General features: G+C 40.5%; 1 protein-coding gene across 15 annotated transcripts in view; it reads right to left on the bottom strand.

Moving 5' to 3' along the window:
* Positions 1–669: 669 nt before the first annotated feature.
* BBX (BBX high mobility group box domain containing) overlaps positions 670–21,678 on the bottom strand; it is a 132,417-nt gene continuing 111,408 nt past the window's right edge. For 12 of the 15 annotated variants that reach the window (XM_074536061.1, XM_074536051.1, XM_074536057.1 and 9 more), the window contains 5 exons: positions 19,662–19,810; positions 11,930–12,016; positions 4,636–4,833; positions 3,831–4,023; positions 670–1,177 (listed from right to left, as the gene is read on the bottom strand). In XM_074536061.1, the coding sequence (XP_074392162.1) occupies positions 1,090–1,177; positions 3,831–4,023; positions 4,636–4,833; positions 11,930–12,016; positions 19,662–19,810 (715 nt within the window). In that variant the 3' untranslated portion in view covers positions 670–1,089. The remainder of the gene's footprint in view (positions 1,178–3,830; positions 4,024–4,635; positions 4,834–11,929; positions 12,017–19,661; positions 19,811–21,678) is intronic. The other 3 variants (XM_074536060.1, XM_074536064.1, XM_074536062.1) reach the window with 3 other exon arrangements.

The following is a 21,678-nucleotide window of genomic DNA, read 5'->3' on the forward strand; positions in this document are numbered from 1 at the left end:
CTATACAGCTTTCCACTTTACCAACACAAACTGTAGTTGGCCCTTTATGCAAACCCTGAAGCTGATTTGGACTGTGCATAGTAACTACAACAATGCCAGTGTCTGTCAAATGCAAAAGGTATGTGTATTGGTGTACACTATATCGAAACGTCATGGTTTTAAGTTATTCAGAACTGTGAAATAATACTAAGGTCACTTTTGAAAAACGCATTTGCAGTACTTTTTGTTTACAGGAAAGTTTCACCAAGTCGCTCAGATATCTATGCAAAAATAAAGGAACCCTCCAAGGCATGAAAGACAAGTCAATTATCTGCAATATTTTCTTCTCCATACACCACACCTTTTTCTAATGCACATCATCCTGGTTATTCAAAGCTAAATTAAAAAGAAACAAACCCAAACGTAGCCTGTCAGAACTTTTCCCAGTAAACTCTACCACTCCGGTGGCAAATATAAAAGTGCAGAACATCTGGACCACGTGGCTGCCCAAACACCGCTAACAATGGTACATCTGTCCAGGCTGCCTTGAGTTCTCTGGAACAGGTTTTAAATTCATTCTACAATATAAACGTAGGCATAACCTATTAATATAAACCATCTTAGAACTTAAATCTTCATGTACAAAAATGACTAAGAATATCTAATAGTAACTAGTGCAGTGCGTCAGTGTTTTTGTTGGGTTTTTTTTTTTTTCTTTTTCATTTAGAATAACTAGATATTATATGAAACTAGTTGTCGTACTCTCTGGTTGGTAAAAGAGATGCTGTGTGAGCTAACAGTAAAGGCAGCCTTTTTCACACCAACCACCAGTTTACTGTTTAAAAGCCTTCAATAGAAAGCAAGCTCTGGGATCATTCCACTCCATTTCAGTTCATTAATAGACAGTATCACCCTCCTACATACTGGGTTCCAATTTGAGGTCCTGGCCCAAGTTGCTAATGTCTGGCTTCCAGTGAATTCTGGGCCACTCAGAGCAATAAGCACTTTATTGCAGTCTCTAGTTCCATCATATGGACTGACTAGCTTCCCTTGGTAAAGACAAGGCTAGGATATTAGGTAAAGCACAATGTTTTACAATAAAGTGGAGCTTCACTGGTCAGCGCAGGAAATAAGCACTGGAGTCTGAGACATTTCATTTGGCTGTCCATCATGTGGGAGAGGTGTGGCCCTCTGACTTCTGCAAAAGAAGAAAAGAAAAGCCACCCATCAATACCTAGAGCACAGGAGGTGCTGTTATCAGACCAGAAAAGACAGGAAGCAGCAGTTGCAGGGTTCAGCACCCGACACGGACATGCAGCATGGTAACTCCTCACTGCTGCAGGTGCTCACATACTCTGGTTACACCTGCTTCCAGAGGAGTCCCTGCAACAGTAATACATACAACTGGACAACCTACATCACAATGCGAAGGCAGGAAAAACCAGATGTGATGGTATTTGACTACACAAAGCAAAATACAGAGCATGAGAGTAAGTTAAGAGCACACAAGTGCTGCGACTCATTTTGTAAGGGAGTTGCTGCAGCCCTCAGAGCAGATAGCATGTGTGGCAGAAGGTAAATGCACAGAGGCACGGATCATGTTAGTGTGAGTCAACAGACAGCTTTTAAGCAATATGGAAATATACTCATCAGCAGACTTGCACTGGGATTCCTCCACATAACCTGACTACATCAGCCTAGCACATCTCTTTCATTACTACAGCAGTGTTAATTTCAAAATGATCTCTTGGCACAGGGCATTGTAAAAATAAACTGTGCCAGAATTATGTGCTGGAAATCAACATCAGTCATGGTATCAAATGGACTTGGGAGAACTCCTTTGCAGCTTGCCTTTTAAAAATACATACACCAAGCATATCACTGCCTGTTATTTACTCTCACAGGTGAGGTTCTATTTTTGTTACAGTATTTGCCATTGGTAGCAATGAAAATCTGGGGCCTGCTTCTTATTTACACCAGGGACACTTTACCTCACTCTGGCCAAACTAAGATCCCCAGCAGAGGTACTCATGTGCTTCACACAAGGGGAGTGCAATGAAGTGGCCCTGGCACAAAATGCAGCTCAGACTCACAGTGCCTAACCAGGGCATGCACAAGGTAAATGAAGATAAGCAGAAGACTTCAAATGAAAACCACGCTGCCAGAAGGACTCCATGTCCCAAGGCTCTATGAAACTATTAAAAAAAATACATTCAGACACTGAAGAAATACATCAAGTAAACCTCCAATTCTTTTCTTCACATTTCTGGATATTTGCAAATAAAGAGTTACAAAAAGTAACAACAGTTGGCAGAGCAGAAAACAGAGAAGCATCTAGCCTGTAAGATTTAGTTCTCTGTTTTGACTTCCATTTGCTAAGTCAGTGAGAGACGTGGCTAACTTTCTACTGGAAGAGTCCTCCCCTGTTGTCATTTCACATTCCTCAGGATGATTACCAACTGACATTTCCAACAGTTGTGGGATATTTGCCCATTTGCTATTTTCAGGCCTTATGAAAGTTGCCGCATTGCCCAAGCTACATAATGACACAACAAAAGATGGGATTCAAAGAGAAAGACCCAAGCACAAAGCTCTGCAAAACATTAGCTTGCTTCAACAAGGACAAGAGGAGGACAAGAACTTTAAAGAGGCACAAGGAAGAAAACCCATAGCGGAGCAAATCTTGTTGCTTTTGTGCATTTCTGGTCAGTGTTAATGGCAGTCAATGAAACCACAATGGTGTGAGTGAGAGCAGAGCTTAGCACAGCACTTCCACAAGTTCCATTTTGTGGCTTATGATGACAGACTGACTGCAGTGTGAAATAATTTCTCATCCAACACTGCTTAAGCAAGACTACACCTTCTGCAGAGAGGAACGAGCAGATCTATTTCTTTTAGGGTTCCTGAGCTTCAAAAAAGACTTTCAGCATTTGATGTGCAGCCAGAACACAAAGGACTGAGTTCATCACTGGGGCCCATGAGAGGAACAGTTAATTGAGGTTGTGAACAGTTTAATGAACTGCTGCCTTGAGGAGTTGCTTAGGCAGCCAGCAATCTGTCAAATGGCATCTGCAGAGGCTGTGACGATTTCAAACTGGCCCAATGCTCCCTCAACAAGTTTTCATTTCAGGAGAGGACAGAGTTTTATATCCAGTAAGTTCCATGAAAGAACAACATTGGACAATCAAGAGCCAAGGAGGACCTGCTGTAATTGATTTACTCCCACCACAGGTCTGACCATTCTGTACTGATTCATAAGTAAGTAATTCTCCACCTGATCTGTATGGATGGCCTACTCAATAACTGAGAGGACCAACCTAAGCTATCATGGCTTTCCATCAGCCAGAGTTGTTCTGCCCCATGCAATTTTGCAGATGCTTTGCCTTTTACACAGCAAAGCACAGGAGTAAGAATAACTAGTTAGCTTCCCTCAGCCATGATCAGCATAAAAAAAAATAATCTCAAAATGTATTAAATTTTCTCCACCATCTTAGGTTTTAGGCACCTGGAAAATGCAACTCATCATTCAGTAGCTATTTAAATCTGCTATTATCTCACACATAGCATCTGATAATTCTCAATCATTAGGATCTCAAGGAGCATATGAACCTGTTTACATACAAAAATTGGTATGTACGCTTACTGAGAAGGATCATTTTACCAACTGCTAAACATTACACTGTCATTTAGGTGAAGACTTAATAATACTAAGCAAGTGAGGTAAAGCATTCTTAGAAAGCTGTGGAAGGGGAAATGCAGGCCAAAATAAACAGTCTGCTATTCACATGCTTTCTGAACAAGCTGTCAGTCACATACTATTTACTTAAGACAACAAGAAAAGAAATCCATACCTATGTACGTTTTCCATGGCTGCTACTTCTGCCAGAGCAGCTAAGCTAAAGAATGCAGACACCGCTGGCATATCTGACGTAATACTATGATTTTCTTCTGTCTCCGTGTTTCTGGAGCATTCACTGTTGCAGTCTGCTTCTGCACTTGATGATTTTTGAAGAGTACTTTGTGGCAGCTCTTTTGGCTTCTCCTCTGCAAAGAAAGAAAGTTAAGCATGCGGACATAGTCCATAAATCCAGTGCAGCCTATTGATATGCTGACTAGTCTGGTGTTAACAGAACCTTTAGGATTTTGATTCTGCCAGTGTCATCTGATTCATGCTGTAACCTCTTCTGAATCAAGCTACTGGGTCAGAAGCACAGTACTAAGGTTTATGAAGCAGTTTACTGACTTGGCATTCAACTGAATGTCATCTTTTCGCTCAAGCAAGAGAGCTTTTGTGTATGTTTTAGATACAGCAGTCCTGAAAGATTATCTTACTGGAGAACTCCAACAGGGACTCTGGCATTACTGGAAACAAATTCTGAAAGGTAACCATTCTCCATTTCTCTCTGCATCAGTTCACAGTTCTTAGAGTGCAATACCCAGGGAGAAAAGATAAATTTGGTCATTCAAATAAAGGAAGTTGGCCATTACGGACTCAGTGATTTCCCAGGTGGTTGATAGCTGTATATTAAATAATGACCATTCTAAGCAGGTAAGAAAACAAGCTAATTAAAAACCACTGCCCTGATAGGTTGCTTGTACCCTCAAACCTTCTCCAACCACTCAGTTTTAATGAAATTTTAACTCAAATTTCCTTACCCAGTGTCCCTGCTGCTGGTGACACTCGCCCATCTGCTGTTCGGACAAGATGCGTGATCTTAGTTTTCCTTGCTTTCCTTTTCTGGCTGCCAACTAAAGGCTCATGCATCATTGCTGGCTCTGGAGTGTTTAGGGCAGATATAGAAATTTTATTCTTCCAGGCACTCTCACTGGAATTTCTGTCTTCTAATAGTATGGCTGGAAGAGAATAAAAATGCAACTTTAGATGTAGAATAATTCAACCACTAGCTATGCTCATTTTGCATCTATCTGCATAAAACTGTTCCTCATAGGTACTCAAGAGCATAACCCATGCCAAGACATGATCTGAATGCCACAGATGTCTGCAGTGAAGTAACAGAATCCATCTCAAAGACAATAATGAAGGTTCAAGTTCCTAATATTTGACAAGAAAACTGTGAGACTGGCAGCAGCATTGGAGTGAGAGCAGGGCATTGCTCTGTATAAACATTTTGCAACAGAAGATGTCAGCAAGTAGCTAAGAGACAAAATGTATTTAAGGAACAACAAGGGTCTTCACATAAGCTTATCTTAGCTCACAGACGGACTGACAAGCAGAATTCAGCAATTCCTGACTAAAACCTAGTCTCACCTCTTTAGTCACTCTACATAGACTCCTCTAAGAAAGGGAAATACTGCCTTTTACAAAAAAACAAGCCTTAAAAAACACCCCAAAGGCTGCAAATAAAAAAGCATAACTGGATCATAGCTGAAGACACGCATGCTAAAAAAAAGGAAGTAAGCATGGAATAGAATACCATGACAGAAATACTGCTCATATAAATTCAGAGAATGAGAAAGTAGCAGTTTAAATCTTTCTCAGCAGCTCCAGTGTTGATGTTCTGAAGTAGCTTTTCACCTCAAATTGGAACATGATCCCAAATTTTCACTCAGCTAAAGAATTTATTTTAATCTTGTTCAAAATGAAATTGGTCAGATAGCAATTACAAAACATATTTAAACTCCCAAAGTCTGAGCTCAGTGCCTAGTAATCAACTGTGTGTAATTTGCATTGATTCAATAAGCCATTTTGCTGATTCCACAGGGTATCACTAGTACATGAAGGCAATCTGTGACATCCTTTTCCCTCCTGTGATAAAGTGCTATGAAGTCTGCCCCATCTGTGATCACTATCAGCCAGGGTTAGAAAGAGGCTACAGGTAGCAAATGCTCAGGTAATTTTTTACAAGTGCCTGTCCAACTGTTTTGAAATTGGGAATACTCATGATACCTGCACCAAGTTATTGAGGTATTTTTTCCCAGTACATTGCCATCCTGAATGATTACGTATTTTTTCCTAATGCCTGCACTTCATCCATCCTGCAGCATTTTCAACTCATTATTTTCTTTACTCTCTGTGAGGTTATACCCCATCTCTTTGCAACAGTCCTTGATATATTTTCTACAGCTCTTACTGTATCTACAGTTAGCTTACTCTTCCCTCCAGTTTTGTTTAATCTTTCTCCCTGTTTTAAAGACTTTTTAAAGACACATCTGTCACTTTTTGGGTGGTTTGACCAGCAAAAATTACACACACAGAACTGAGCCAGAGTGCAAACAAGTGCTCTTTAAGAAGGGCTAAGAACTGAACAATTCCAATCTCCTGCACTGAGACTGGTGGTGTCACACAGGAGCATCCAGCCCCACAAACTATGCACAAAAGCCTAACTGTTGGCCTAAGTCTGCATGGTCTTTGCCTTTCACATTAGTTTGAAACTGTTTATTGTTAGTTTTGTAGATTTAATGAACTTTCTATTCAAAGATATAGCTAATAACACCTTTATATTTTGCTGGCTTTTTAAACTGTTCATTGTGTGAGAATGTGGACTCGATGAAGAGAATAGCTGTAACACACTTCATCTTGTTAGCAGTTACCCTTTGCTCTTCTGTTTGAATGGGAAGGACCTTTTAATGTTTCATTGTCTAAGAATCCAATCAGATCTAGTACATACATGCATAGACATTTGAAATTTTCCAAACTTTAATTTGTTGATGATTTTAATTCACCTGTGTTCTCCTGTAAAATATTTTTGAACTTGTGCATGTTGTTTACTTGGAAAAAAAGCACACAGTTTTTATTAGCATTTTGAAGTACTTAGCTCTAGCTGCCAATCTCTCCAGAGCATAGCTTTGCCATAAAACTGATTTTTTTGCAGAGAGTGCTCAAGAGAAAGCACAGGAAAAGATCCAGCCTGTAACAGTCCAATTAAGTAGAAGCACCAATGACTGCAAATGTGACTTTCAAGTAACTCAGCTGGTCCAACAGTGAGATGTTCAGATAAGCTTTGTGCATCGAGACCAGGATGTTAATTGCAATGTATAATTAAATAGGCAGCTTTCTCTCCAGATTTCTTATTTGGGAATTCATAAGTGTTGATTATATTTTAATGTAATGGTCTGGTTGTAGTCCAACACTATCTGTTAATTCTGATTTGCTCTAATTAGCATTTTGACACTGCTGTCTACTTCTAGCTTGATTGAGTTTATAATGCTTTTAATCTTAGTACTACAAGCCACTATTTTATTTTTTTTACATTTAATAAAAACATTAAGACATGATTTCAAACAATGAACAACATACGATTAAAAGAGACTTGTTTGGTATGCATTTAATTAGATGTGTTGCATGTCAGGTCACTAGAAATTAACTTGATTGATCACTACAGCTGAGGTTCCCTTTTATATTTTTCTTTCTCATATTGTATGTGTCAAAAAAATAAAGAGAAAAAAAACCTTGAAAGGTAAAATAGGCAATAGTGGAAGACATAAGGAGCATATGATGTTAGCATGTTTGACTAAGAAACAGCAGAAAACAGCAGGTGGCTGTAAAAGCTCAGATGCAGTGAGTACATTCCCTCTCCATGTTTTTATATTGTTTTATATTCCCTCTCCCAGGTTTTTATTTTAATCCTTGAAATAAGACTTGAAAGCCATCTACTTTCCTCTTTTCCTCTAGCTCTAAAAAAAGCTCTTTATCACTTCAACATAACATTGCTGCCATACAGTCCTGAAGAAGGAAGGATTGAAGGTGAACAGTGATATTTTGTGTGTGTGGGTGCAGGGTTACTGTTGAAGGGAAGAGCATCTTTTCCTCTTCTCTAGCAGTCTTAGTGGACACTGGGTTTAGAAATCATTTCACTGACTTCTTTACAGAGTATTATTCAAGTAGACATAAAACCTGACTAGGAGATCACACAAAGGCTTGAGTGGCAAGACCCTTTGTGCTGACCTCTAGAGGAGAAAGGAGTCCATGTTTCAACAACTCTATATCTAAACTATGTGCTCCTGCACCTCCTTCAAGAGGAACAGCATCCCACTGCTTCAAGTGACAAAGGTATATCCATGCAGAAGCTCCAAATCAGGACCCGACTTTGTTCTGCAGGAAGGATAGGACTAGCCAGGTTTAATTCCCTGTAGTTTTCTTTAATCCATTTGATATCCATTCTGCTTCCACACTGTCCTGCATTCAAGAGCTGTCCCAAGAGGAACTCAGCTAATTTTCAGGGGAACATTGTCTAGACATGAAATGAGGTTCTCTAGTTACTGAGCGGTCCTGCCAACATGTTTTCATGACAGTGGCATGGGCAGAACTACCAGGCTATCTTTGCAAGCAGAGTTGAGAATATGCCATGAAGGTGTGGGCCTCCAGGCATGCCTACATCACGGTGGCAGAAATGACTCTGAGAGAGACATATCCAGAGGTCAATGCCAGATGGTCTCCTCAGCTAGGTTTGTTAAAGGTCTGCACGGACAGTTTATCCCATTCTGCAGGCATGTAGAGGACACGTAGTCTTATTTCCCCCCTATCTTTGTCAGCAAGAAAAACAAAGTCAATTGAACAGACTCACCATACCACAGCTTTTCAGATGAGCTTTTAAGACCAAGCCCCAAGAAAACACAGAATTTACAGAATTTCTTTAGTGATGCCTGTTATGAGAGAGAACTGCAGAAGTTTAACCACACTTAGTGGAGAACAAACTCTTTGTGGGTCTAAGCATGCTGGTATCAAGGAAGAAAGGTGGGCTTAAAAGATTTAACTGTCTTTATGAAGATAAACAGTGAAAATCTAGCCAGACAGAGCACCACTCAAGTCATCACTGTCTACAGAACCACTTTACCAAGGAAGTGATGCCAGACTGACCTGGCAGAAATTCCAGCTCTTCTGACAATAGGAAACTGCTACAATACTGCTTTGGGGCCAGGCAGCACATAGAGATGCAGCAAGGTCTGGGGACTAACAAGCAGAGATACAAAGCAGCAGATGGTCAAACCAGGTGTAAGAGACAGTGGTCTGGGCAGGAAGTTCTGCTGCAGGAGCCTGTTCTGATCCAGCCCTCCTCCACCAGAATGGTTGCCAAGGGCACAGAGTTACTGGTTCCCTCTGGAGTGCAAGTGCCACAAAACAGGGCTCTGATGTGTGTGGGAAAGCTGCTGTAGGAACAGGCACAGCGATAGGGATGCTTCACGTGTGAGCCGGTGTTGAGACCAGTGCATGTGTTCATCCTCTCTTCTCCTCTTCCTGCGGCCACGCTACAGCTGGCTGCTGTACAGACCATGCAAGAGCCTCAGCACAGCTCACTAAGTGTACCTGCAAAGACGCAATCACTGTGACTTGCTACTTCAAGTACTGCATCCCATCAGAAAGCCTTTCTGGTGTGGCAGAAAAATAAAACTCCCAGATGAGTGTTAACTTTCCCAAACAGGCATGGGTCCAGCTGTGCTTCTGTCAGCCTTCCTAAGGAAGAGATGTATCTATTGACATACTAAACTGCATTATTCTGCGCTCTCTGTAGCATTTCACTGGGGTTTAACTGGGCTGTACCCTGCTCTGTGAACAGCTGCAAACTCTTAACATGGTGACATGCACTGGTGCTGCTGTGTACAGTGTGGTCAAAATTCACTCAGATTTTCATACCAGAGACACACGGACAACACAGCACAATCACATTAAATCTGCCTCTACTGCACTTACTTTCCTTCATTCCTAACAGATGCAGACAGGCACACACACTTTTCAAGACGAAAAAACATGAAGCCAGCATGACCTCTGCTGACAGCAATCCTTCCAAGTGTCTCCTCTGCAGCTATACAAACATTAAAGCTCCTTCTTTCTGCAAAATTAACTTCATAAAAACCAAAACCGCACATTAGTTAGACTTGTGACACACCACAAGTACAGACTAACCACAGAATGGAGTAAAAGTTTTCATTTATTGTTTGATTCACAAAATGTTAAAATAAATATTATCTGAATTGAAATAAAGATTCTGGGATTCCCATATTGAATGTTGCAGAACATGAGACAGCTCAGCCACACAGTAAGGGCCTGTTGCCTAGGAACTCCTGGACAGAGGATGAAGATCTGTAGGCAGCATATGAGGGAGAGGCTGTCCAGCACTTGCTGAGGCCATACTGCCCTTTGCTGATCAACATTTTGGTTTCAGTCACTAACAGTACATTTCAGAGTAGGCAAGACTCCACAAATTTTCTCCCCTCTGTAATTCAGGGGAAAGTGCAGTTCCCCATCAATATACAGACATCCATTGCCCTTCCTCTGATGATTATATGTGGGCTGTGTAAGGCTCCTAAGTTCATGTCTTTGCTTTAGTCTTGGGAGGAACTTAGCAAGCTGGCTGTGCCCCAGCAAATGCACAGACACATCTTTAATGTTTAGAAACTATGACATTATTCACATGCTTAACTTCCAAGGACATGCCTCTGTGCTGTGCTGGAATGAGGCCAGGGTACTCAACACTTGCCAGGGTTGAATCTTTGATCATAGTGCACACTTCACTTTGTATCAAAACAGGCTGGCTTCTTTTAAACAAATGCATCGTTTGACATTTTGTTTACTCACATTTTTATCTGCAAATTTTAAGGTATTTATACTTTTTACTCTTTATCATCTATTAAATGCTTCCTGTTTCTTTACCACTAGGAGAATTTAAACACCCATTTTTCTTAATAATTTGTTTATTTCTCCATAATTAGTCTATTAATAATTCAGGAACAAAATGTGAATGACGCCAAATAAAAATTATGCTAATGTATGATGCCTTTTTTACACCAACATGGAAGCAAGATAGTTACTTCTCATAAGCAACTGCCACAACATATTCGTTGTACAAATACAACAAGACAGAGCAAGTAATTTCCAATTATTTGTACTATGGAATGCAGAAGAGCAGGCAGAGCCTATGTGGGAAAATAGCATATGTGCAACAAAGATGACAGAAAACAGCACCAGGAAAGGAGAGGAAATTACATGGCCAAGTATCAGGAAAAGATATTAACCATTAAGGTAGCTGGGGAAACTGGAGATGGGAACAATAATTTTGTTATCTTAGCGATGAACACGGGTGGGGAAGAAACCAGACAAAATTAATGGAGTTAAGTAAGCAGAACTAGAGAGGTTTTTCCTACATTACAGGAACAATGCAGGAGAGAACACCACTGTGGAACAGAGGAACAGACTGGGCATGACTTTAATAGTGTGGGCAACATGATGATAAAAGAAAAAGCGCCCAGGGAAGCAGGCTAAGCTATAATCCTGTACATACAGCACACTCAAAAACGCCTCTCCAGAGTTGTGAGTTCCTAGTGTGCAGGATTATGGTACTGTAACAAGAAAAATATTTTAGAGATAGCAGGCAGACAAGGTCCAGAACATAACTTAAAAAACTGCAGAAGGTATTTTCAGTATGAAGCAAACAGAAAGCTGGTTTAAGATTTCTACAGAGGCAGGGTTGGATGCTGGTATTTCTGAGATCTGGTGCAGAAACAAGCGCCTTACACCCTGACCAGGCTCTTGCACCTTGATCAGCTGCAGTCTGCAAAGTTCCAGACAGCAAGAAATCACAGGAATAGTAGATAAGGACATGCAAAAATGCTCTGGCAAAATAATATGGTTACTGATACAGAAGAATGCAGATAAGAGCAACCTAAGGACTACAGAGCTGTGAGCTGTAGAAAATAAAAGTTTTCGGGGCCTACTGCAGAACTGCCCTTGCTTTGTCAGCTCTGCTGCATGGCATCTGGAACAGGGAAACTGTAATTAAAGGGAAATGCCAAGTAAAAACAAAACAGCATCATATTGGAGTAAAGTAATATCAACTGGAGCCAGAAGGCAATGGAATCACAGAAGACAGGGAAAATAAGGAACCAAAGCAGTCAAAGACTAGATAGCTGAGGCGTCTCTGCCTAGAAGCATTTCCCCAAGACTGAATTGAGAAAGAAGGAAGCCGAAAACCTTAATTAAGCAATGCACCAGTACCTGTGTCCGGAACATTAAGCTTCTTTCTGTGCTTAAATTTGCTGACAATTTTGTGGAATAAGTTCTTTTTCTGAGACTGGAATGAACCTACAGACAACATTAATAATACATACTTTTAATCAGAAGCTTGAAAAAGAGTACAACAGTCACACTATGTACTGCACAACCTCCCCTTCCTATAATACAAGTTGCCATTTGACAGGGAAACACAAAACCTGACCTTCTGCCTGGAGGGACTGTGGAGGCTTTCAGCAAGCTGTAGTTCAATCCACCACCTCCCCATGTTTAAGTGCATACAATACATTTTGGGGAATGAGACCCTTAGGAAAACCTAGCCATACAATAAAACAGGGATATACTCTCTTTTGCACCTATACTGGGCTTGGCTGGCAGGGAGCAAACTTAACAGTGCTGGAAACACATGCATGGTTTAGTTATGCTGAGCAGTGTTTACAGATCATCACGATCTCTCTCATTCTGGCATCCCAGGAAGTAGGCTGAGGGTGCTCAAGAGGCTGGGAGGGGACATAGCTGGGACAGCTGACCCACATGGGCCAAGAGGCATTTTGCACCATGCTCAGCACAAAACTGTGCTGGGGAAAGTGTTTTTTAAAGTTGTCCACTGCTCAGGTATTGGCTGGACATCAGTTTGCTAGTAGTGAGTGCTGGCTTTGGCATTACTTGTTTCCTCCCTCCAACTTATGAAACTGTCTTCTTCTTGATCCAGTGTAAGTTTTGCAAAACTACTACACCCAGGAAGTATTTTTCCTTGTTTTTGCCCTTCCTATTATCTTCCATATCCCATTGTAGGAGGGAGCAACAGGGTGGAAACGTACTTACCAGTCAGGACCAACCCACCACAGAATGCAAGAGCTACAACTGCCCACTGGTGACCAGAAATGAGATATACTAAGTGCAAAAGTTAAAACCACCAGAGGAGGAAGGTGAGGTTAAGTCCAGCTCATGTTATCATTCCTATTTTGTCCATGGAGTCTTTACTAGGAGCAGTCAGAAGACATCTTGTGTGACACTGGACCACAAAATATGCCACTATCAGATGTCATCAAGAAGTCAGCCTTTGCCTCATTAGGGGAGCAGTCAGTGATATAACAACAACATAGGCATAAGAGATGCATGATCTCCACAATGCAAAGCAAATATTAGAGAGTTTACAGGAACTGAACTTCAAAATCTTATTTCCAAAGACACAGTGGACAAGCAATTCTTCAGATTAGTTCAGAACAGACCAACCAGACAGAAATGAGATGCTATGCACGTGACATGATTTATAGCCTAACAAGCAAGTGTCCCTCCCATCTCTATCTCACTTGCAACAAAATTCTTCCCACCACAAATACTGGCCTTTTCCACACCTCCTCATCCTTAAAAGTAACCAGACACAGACACTGGCTACTGGGACACAACTGCAACCATACAGGAAATGTGCAATCAGGGTAAATCTACTTATACATCTGCAATTTGCCATCTCAGACTCCATATGCAAAGAAAAAAAAAGAGTAAAGTGTGTAGCACATGGAAGAAGTATTTAGTCTTATGAAGTGAAAGCCATTCATAGACACTAGGCTGTCTCATTGTCCTAGGTTACAATATAAAGATGTATTCTCTTCCCATACTCAAAAGCTGTTGAAATCAGGAGAAGCGTTGGTTTTTCTTATCTCCTGTTAATGGGCCCATCAATGCCTTTCCACATGACTCAGAGATAACTCCCTCCAGGATCCATTTCTGTTTAATGGACCCACCACATGACTCACAGAACAATTTCAGCCTATGGTGAGATGCTTCACCCAGGGGGGAAGAGCTAAGCATCCCCACCTGGATATAATCTGGAGTTTGGGACAGAGCAGTCAGTCCACTGGATTCCCAGAAGAACAGCTGTCTTTTCCACTGGATCTTCAGAGGAAGACAACATCCTTTCTACAGGATCACTGCTCCAGCAGAACCACATCTGCCACTCCAGGAGGACTGCAGCTACCAATCCAACTGGACTGCTACCAACACCCTGACCAACAGGGTGTCAGGTTCTATTCTGACTTTGTCAGTGTTTTTTTTCTTTTCTATTATTGCATGTATTATGGTTTTCCTTTTCCTTTTTCCTAATAAATTGTGTTTCCAATTTAGTCTCTCACTGGTTTTGTTTTCAAACCAGAACATTGATCAATACTGAAAATTACTGAGAGAAAGCTAAAATCCAGACAGAGGCAGGCATAGAAACTTTAGCATCTTGCCCTTCTTGGATTTGTGGCTCACTGCTACTTTTTCAATATGGAAGAAATCAAAACTCTGGAGAAAGATTAATAAACTTCCAAAAATCTAGAAGCCAAACAACAAACCAAATAAAGTCCAAGCAAGAGATCATCTTGGGCAACATCACCTTGAATGTGAACAGCTTTACTAGAACCTGTATAGGAAACACTTGAGAGTACAATAGAGGAGGCCATATTCACTCAAACTTACTCAAGTGTTGCTCTGCAAATTTTACAACAGTTTCCTGAGTATCGCAGAGGACTAGTCTAGTGTCAGAGCAACAAAAACGTAAACCAAGGAATGAAAAAGCTCAGAGAGCTCGAGCAAAAGCGCAAGTGAAAGAACTAAACTTTTCTTGATACCAAGCTCAGATACTTCATCCACATCAACAGAAACAAGTCTTTCCACCAGTTCCACAAGAAGACAGAGGTATGTAGCTACATGATTCTTGTGACATTTCTGTTATTATTATTCTTTACTTAGCTGATTAGTGATTTTTTTCAGGTGCTTGGAAGAAGCAGTACATTACATATCACCCATGTCTCAATTTCTACAGCTCAACCTGCACCATACAAACCACTTCAATCACTATGACAGACAGTGAGCCAGTGTCAGCAACTCCAAGCAGAATAACTGAGATGAAAAACTCAGAAGATGACAAGCACTGCACACAGGGAGAAACCTGTGTCTTTTATCTCTTTTTTTCCCCACATCAAAGGCACCTTTGTCATCAGCCTGTATCTGCAAAATGCCATTTTCCCATATGGAAAATCCAAGGAATTTAGTAGAGACAAAAGAAAATATGCCCTTCAGTAAGGAAACCTTCTATTTCCTTCCCTTTTAACTCATGTGAACTCATGCCCAGTGACAGTGAGACAGTGCCCAGTGACACTTAGAATACCCTTTGGCCATAAATGCATTGAAAGAGAAGACTGGCTAATAGCTAAATAAGTAACAGTTCATACTTGGACTTAACAATGTAAATCTGACTCCACAAGAAACTTCACACCCTTTGCCTTAACACTCACCATGCTGGAGTTGACAGAATGCCTGGCTGGGCTACACCTGTTTCATGGGGACAACAGGCAAGTATTCCAAGACTTTGAATAGTGAACAAATGCCACTTGTGAACATTCAATCCAGAGAAAACCCATGACTGAAAAAACTAACTTAAAAGTCTTGCTGTTAGGCAATGTACCCTAGATGTGCCTTGCTACAGAAAGCTGAAAAAAACCTTTCCATTTTAGTTTAGTTGACATTGTTGTACAGCCATCTACTAATCTTGCTCTGTTGGAAATATTCTATATGGTTATTTCTCTCCCTAGCACTTCAGAAATTGCCACAGGATTTAATCCCTGGCTTGTCCACAGAGCTCACTGAGGGCAGTGGGGATTCTTCCTGGGAATACTTGTTATGGCCAGTGGCAGCTGCCTGGGGAAGCAGCAGGCAAGAAAATGAACCATAACTGCACTTCCTCCCAATTTCTGGGCATAGCCCCCCTTTGCTCTCATAAAGTTCCCTGTTTTAACGGATCTGATCAAATAGAGAACATTTCAATAAGATCCTAACAAAATCAGGACAAACAGTTTGGGCATTTCTGCATCTCTCAGAGGAAGGCACTGTATTTTTAGGTCATGATCCTTGGAACATTACAGCACAAAATCTCCAAGCATCTGAATGCTTTGAACCAAGCCAAAAAAACCCCAGAGCTAAGACCAAGAGGAATGCCACAAAGCAGCATCCGTTTTAAGCTGATGTTTTATTTCTAGTCCTAGAGGCCACAGACAAAAAAGCCAAAAAAAAAAAAAAAGTAGACAATCTCTTCCCCAAATAAAAGCACACTGTGCATTCCCCTCTTTGCCTTCCCAAAATGAAAGCTTTAGTGCAATGCGTAGTGTATAAGTGAGCATTTTTTCAAAGTACAAAGCAGAAATAATGACTCTGCCTGTTGCTCACTTTTGCATACAAGCATATTAGTGACTCACTGCAGACAGCTGACTTCTGCATGGTGGGATGTTTTGGCACATATGCCATTGGAAAGAAGGAAAAAAAAAAAGAAACAGTCAAAGCTCCAGTAAATGTCAGAGCAGGCCATCTGCACAGATTGAGTATAGCTGTATTCTTCAGCCATTTTGTGGCATTGTTATTGTATGTGCACATTCTCAGTTCAGAACACTTGATGTGGATTTTAGCAAAGCTTTATAGCTTGTTCAGTCCTATTCCCATTGAAGAAAGACCCCCAGTCTGAATTCTGCCCAGTGGGAGCAGAATTTAGACAATTTGGAAACTCTGGGGAAAAAAAGTGCCTCTCATTCAAGAAAAGGTTCAAATTTTCCTTCATTCATGTGGATGTGAAACAGCTTTCATGTTACAGGATTCCTCAGGTGTTTTTATGTGAAAGAACTGGATGAAATGAGGACTGGAAATGACAAGCACAACAGAGTGGGCACTGCCCTACTGATTTTCCAGAGCAGGAAAACATCCTGACAAATCTGGCTGTCTGGTTAAGTAGCAGATCACGCCTATTGTAGGTATAGGCTAATGACATTTGACGGAGAATCAATCCAGCACAAAATAAAAGTTAAAGCATCCAGTTACATTTGGGAGTGGGGTGCAGAGAAACACCCCAAACCCAACAGACAAAAACATTTCTGTTTTTATTCACCCAACATTCTGAGGAAGGCTTATAGTGCAGCACTCCAACATATTTTCTAAATTTTACATATTCAGTAGACACCGTAGACTTCAAAAAATTAAGTAGTTACCTGTGCAGAGTGAAAATGAGTAGATAGTTTATGATCTGCACACATTCCTTCAGAAAAAGCAGCATATCATATCTCAAGGAGTGTGTACCTAAACATATCCCTACTGATTTTTATCTGTTATTTGGAAACATCCAGAGGCTGAAAACACTTGTAGACACTATTTTTGCTGTTCAACTCTTCTAATTATCTGGCAGAGACACGCCCAAGGTAAGGCCTCACAGCTGAAACAGCTCCAGACAACACAGTAATGCAGGGCAGTGCAAAGCTAAGGTCTCCCACATCCACACACAGTCACACTCATAAGATTATATTGACCCTTCATGGTTCATGCTCATTGCATAAAAATGTTACTTTTGTTTAATTCTAATGGTGTAAAAAAGCAAGACAATTAGAAGACCCATAACCACACCAAACCAAGCTCTATTATTTTGCATGATATGCCAGTTTCACTTCCTGCAGTACTTGTAGTAGCCTAGCACACAGATCTGCTTGCGCTATACTTTTGGAGACCAGGATTCTCTAAGAGTCTTTATATTCATCACATTTCACCAGACAACAGCACAATGAGGCTCAATAGACTGTCAGTACATCACAAATTAAATTGAGTATTCAGTTTAATAAATCTTTGACTCAACAGGAACAAACCGAACTTACTAAACTAGTAAGCTCGCCTATATGCACTTTTAGGTCAGATAATTTCAAATCCTCAACTCACATCCTAAGAAAATAAAACACATTTAAAATTAACCTACTGCCATCAAATATTTACTTTTTAGCAATCCCTCTCTTTCAGAAGAAAAATGGTTTGCTGGAAAGTTATTCAACTACCTCTTGAGAACTGACTGAATCTTGCTTTTCAGGGAGTTGAATGACTGCCACAAAACCATCAGGTTGCCCAGCTTAAGTGTGTGAATTCAACATTCACTGGAATTAGGAGCAGGTATCACTAGCTCTGTCTGGATTTAAGTTTGGGGCTGTGGTTAGATGTTCACTACAGAAGGAGCAGTGTTACTATCCAATATTCCTGCCCTGGGGCTGCTTGTTGCAACCCCACAGCTCAGTTGGTGGAAAGTTCATGTGATTGTTTACCATCTGCTCAGTGCAAAGTCAGCTGGCTTAATTTAAAGAGCCCTTATTGTCAGCCAGAGGCAAATGCTCCATGACTGTCTCTGCAGGGCTGTGCCAAAGCTACTCATATCAGGCTTGTAACCAGCCTGCAGTTATGTTTTTGACCTTCCCTTGAGACAAAGCCAAATATATTCCAAAGCTCTTTAAGCGATGCTAACAAAGATAAAAACTAAACTCTCCTTTGGGTATGAGCCTACCCAAAAGCAGAATGCAGTTCTGGCTATCTGGCTTGAGGCAGAATTCTAGCTCACCATTCCCAAACAACACAGGGCCTGCAGAATTTTTAAATATACAGACACCTGAACAGGTAAATACTGTAGTGAGAAATCCAGTGAGCTGCTACTACAACTTCAATTGCTAGATCACTGTAGTTGAGGAGGTTTTCTTCCCAACAGATGTTGCTTAATTACCAGTGTGTTGTCATGCTGTAAAGTAATTAATTCATGCTCATTTAAGAAGTTCTGTCAAATACATACCATAAAACAAAATTAAAGGCAGCTGAAGTCAGATCTAGCTTGGTATTAGCACAAGTCTAATTTTGCAAAGTGGCTGTTCCACATCTAATTACAAAAATCAATACCAAAACTGGCATGCACTAGAAAAGAACAGCTGTTCAATCCTGCACACTGTAATGTGATTATTTGTGAAGCATTCAAAAGGCACAGATCTAATCCAGGGTCACCTGGCTAAAACAGCCGTATTAGATCTTAAAACCTGTCACTCAGTGGAACTACCATTGTTGCAGAAAAGAAAACCAACTTCACATTGCAAACTGTGCCTGATGAGGATCCTTTTGAGCATCCTTTTGTCTTGTGGAATTACGGGTATATAATTCCTTCATTTTGTGATGCTTCTATACTGTATATTTGCATCAGTATTTCTGCCACAGTATAAAACTAGTTTTACCCTACCACATTGTCACTTCTCTACCACCTCTGTGTCATGAGTTTCCTGTATTAAAAAAATAGCCAAGTGTGTCATGAGTTTCTCCCTCCATGAGCCTCAGCAATGGAGCTGAGTATGGTATGGTAATGGAGCTGGGTATGGAATTGGTTTTCATGTCCTCTAACTTTTTTTTAATCACATCAGGACATTTTTGCTCAAAGCTTATGACAGAACTATAATCTTGACAGAAGAAAAATTCCAGATGTTTCATTCAAACATCTCTGATATCTTATGTTTTAATTTACAGACACTAAAATTACAGTGAAATTAAAACTAAGCTTAGAAAATGTAACCTTTGATCATATGCCCTTTTCCCCCCATTTTCTCCTGGTAAAACTTGTCAAATTCACTTACCTCACAAATACTCATGTTTTTGAAAACTTTTCTTGCTACGAGAAATACATTTAGTGTACAAACTCTACCCAGTTCTACTTATCATGAAAACCAGGAATCAAGACTGAAAACAATCAGCCTGAAAACTAAACCAGATGAGAACCAACCAACTTCAGTGCTAGGTAATTCTTCAACTTCAGACTTTCCACAGGTAACAGTGAAGTAAGAATGTATAAATTCCTGAGCTTTTTACAGTACTGCCATTGTTTAAGAACTTCCTGCACTTGGCAACTTACCTTTGTTGGATTTTGGTAGTTCACATGAGCCGCTTCCAATCTTTCGCTTTTTCCTCGAAACAGATGAATTTTTCCTGTCAAAGGTAATAGGACTGTATTGAGGAAGGCTGTTGAATTTCTTTGCAAATTCTTCTTCCAATTTTGCTAAGCTAAATGGGAAACAAAACCATTCAAATTAAATGTAACTCTTTCTGGAGAAAAAAATATATTGTTTAAGAGCATGTCTGTGTATACACACACACTTTTCTACACAGAGAGAGGGGAAAATCAGGTAAATTCAAACACTGTAAACACCAAACTAGTATATATTAATCCAGCTTTGGAATGAGAATGTACATTTCTGCTTCTGCATTTGTAACAGTGCAAATTGATTACCTTAGTAGCATATGTTAAAATTAGAAAAAAAATAATCAATGTCATACTGGTGACATTTAGCTCTGTTTGCTGCACAGATTTGTACAAGAGATTTGTCTGTTCTGTGAAGGGAATGAACAAATACAGTAAAACCAATAAATAAACCAATAAAATAACTTCACATAAAAGTTCTTACACCAGAATGAAAACAGCATTTCAAACCAGAAGAAGAATGTCAAACTAATCAATCTTCTGTGGATATTCTGAAACATGAAGCATTGGGATGGGAATTAGTTTTATATTTGTTCTGGGTGATTAGATCTTCTCCCCTTGTATTTCATTTGCTGTGACATGAAAAATGCTACTAGCTTATGCTTTCATGAAAGCCAACACGCCTCATACTGCAGCCTAACCTGAATGACTGTCAGCAGATTAACTGCAACTCAAGAAATCCACCGACAAGGTATGATTGTTCCTAACAGCCAGAAGAAAACAAAGCACTCAAAAGAGGATGGCACAGCATTTCCAGCTGTTATGACTACACTGGCTTGCATAAGCACTCTGTTCCTGCAAGTTTTTGCAGCCAGCCAGAGGTAGAAATTGTGTTTTAGTAAAAGGCAAGCACACAGGCAGGTTATAAATAGCACTGTCAATGATAGAGGAACAATGACATCTTCCACTTGTTTTTAATTTTCTTTGCTATGAAAAACCTCATCTTGACAGAAGTTGGCATGACTGTTGGAAGGAGGGCCCTTTATACACTTGAAGTATCATAAGAAACATGGTACTTCTCTGCGCTTTCTGAAGCAGCACTTCAAACAAATTGCATTCTGAAAGTTTTGGTACACATGAAGATACTTCATTTTTTCTCTGTAATCATTACTTTTCTCAGGAAGCAATTTTCCATCTTAAAATACAGCCTTGGCTCTTTGCAGACCAGGTGCATGGTGGGATTTGTTTGTTTGTGTACATGTGTTTTATTTTGGTTTTAAATTACAAAGGTCTCTTACGTCAGTAGTGCTTGGTACTGCTACCTTTTTCTCTTCCACACGGATGTTCCCTGACAACCACAAAACCATCTGATTTTCTGCTCTGACTCAGCTCCTCTGCCACTGTCTTGTTCCCACCTGCCTCAGCTCCTGCCCTGAGGGCATGAGGGGCTGCAGCTCTAATTGGGAAGGCCAAACCTCATTGGACAGTGGATGAGCTGCCATCCTTGCTAGTAATTTATAACTTGTGTGACACGCAGGCAGGCAATGCGGAGTGCTGCTATCTCTATGTCAGCGATTAATTATTTAAGGAAATAAAAAATAATCCACACCGTCATGAATTTTAAGAGCCTCTCAGAAGCCTGGTTAGACATGTGTAGCTGAGCTGAGGTGTTCACGCTGCACAGCCTAGTTCTGCCAGGAGATACAGGCAGGTAGAGCCCTGCTTGGCAAAGGAGTGGGGAAAGCACATCTGACCCAGATTCAGGGAAATATGGGAAGCTACTGATGGGGAAGGTAGGACACAGGGAAAATTATGAAAATTATGTCATTCTGAAGGGGTGAGGACCCTTTCACCAATGCATGTACAAAATGAGGCTGAAATGTGATGCTGAAGGGAGCAGAGGGAGTTAAGTGGAGCAGGCAGAGGTAAAACCAGCTCTTCAAGTAGCCAG

Source organism: Zonotrichia albicollis, chromosome 2 (genome assembly GCF_047830755.1).
Source record: "Zonotrichia albicollis isolate bZonAlb1 chromosome 2, bZonAlb1.hap1, whole genome shotgun sequence".
Classification (NCBI taxonomy): Eukaryota; Metazoa; Chordata; class Aves; order Passeriformes; family Passerellidae; genus Zonotrichia; species Zonotrichia albicollis.